Source organism: Chaetura pelagica, unplaced genomic scaffold (assembly GCF_000747805.2).
Source record: "Chaetura pelagica isolate M959 unplaced genomic scaffold, ChaPel_1.0 scaffold515, whole genome shotgun sequence".
In the NCBI taxonomy this organism is placed as follows: domain Eukaryota; kingdom Metazoa; phylum Chordata; class Aves; order Apodiformes; family Apodidae; genus Chaetura; species Chaetura pelagica.
The window spans coordinates 1-659 of NW_009953210.1; the positions used below are offsets into that span (position 1 = coordinate 1).

The following is a 659-nucleotide window of genomic DNA, read 5'->3' on the forward strand; positions in this document are numbered from 1 at the left end:
AGTGACAGGGGGGATGTCACCCCTCTGTCCCCAGGCTGGAGTACAAGTACTCCAAGCTGGTGATGACAGCAGTGGCCAAGGACACGGAGCTGGTGGCCCCGGACAGCTGTGCCATCATGGAGGGGGAGGACGCCGAGGACGAGCTGCTCTTCACCACCAGAAAGTCCCTTTTCAGCAAAATCAAGTCCCTGACATCCAGGGTGAGGGGGTGACACCCCCACCCCGGGGGGGCTGGGGGGGTGCTCGGGACCTCAGTGTCCCCTGTCCCCGCCCCAGAGGACATCGGAGTACATCTACCCCGACAGCAGCGTTGTCTTCGAGTTCTTTGTAGGTGACAGGAGGGACATAAAGGAGAGGAGACCCCTTGGGGACACGGGAGGGGGTCCCTGGGGACACGGGAGGGGGTCCCTGGGGACGTGCTGGGGTCCTCACGCTGTCCCTGCAGGTGCAGAACGACCAGTGCCAGTCCAGGGTGGAGGAGTCGCGCTGGATGCGGACGACGGAGAAGGGCTGGGAGTTTCACAGCGTGAGGCGTGGGGGGGGGTTGACACGGGAAGGGTCCCTTGGTCCCTTGGCACAGCCCCCACTGTCCCTGTGTCACCCCCAGGGTCCCTTGTGTGTCCCCCAGTGTCCCTTGTCTCCGCCCCCCCCCCCCATCA

At 64.9% G+C, this 659-nt stretch overlaps 1 protein-coding gene across 1 annotated transcript in view; it reads left to right on the forward strand.

The window, feature by feature from the left end:
- Positions 1–62: 62 nt before the first annotated feature.
- LOC104388668 (UPF0577 protein KIAA1324-like) overlaps positions 63–659 on the forward strand; it is a gene marked incomplete at its 3' end in the record, with an annotated part of 6027 nt that continues 5430 nt past the window's right edge. The window contains exons 1-3 of the mRNA XM_009997555.1: positions 63–200; positions 277–327; positions 446–526. Coding sequence (XP_009995857.1) covers positions 63–200; positions 277–327; positions 446–526 — 270 coding nt within the window. The remainder of the gene's footprint in view (positions 201–276; positions 328–445; positions 527–659) is intronic.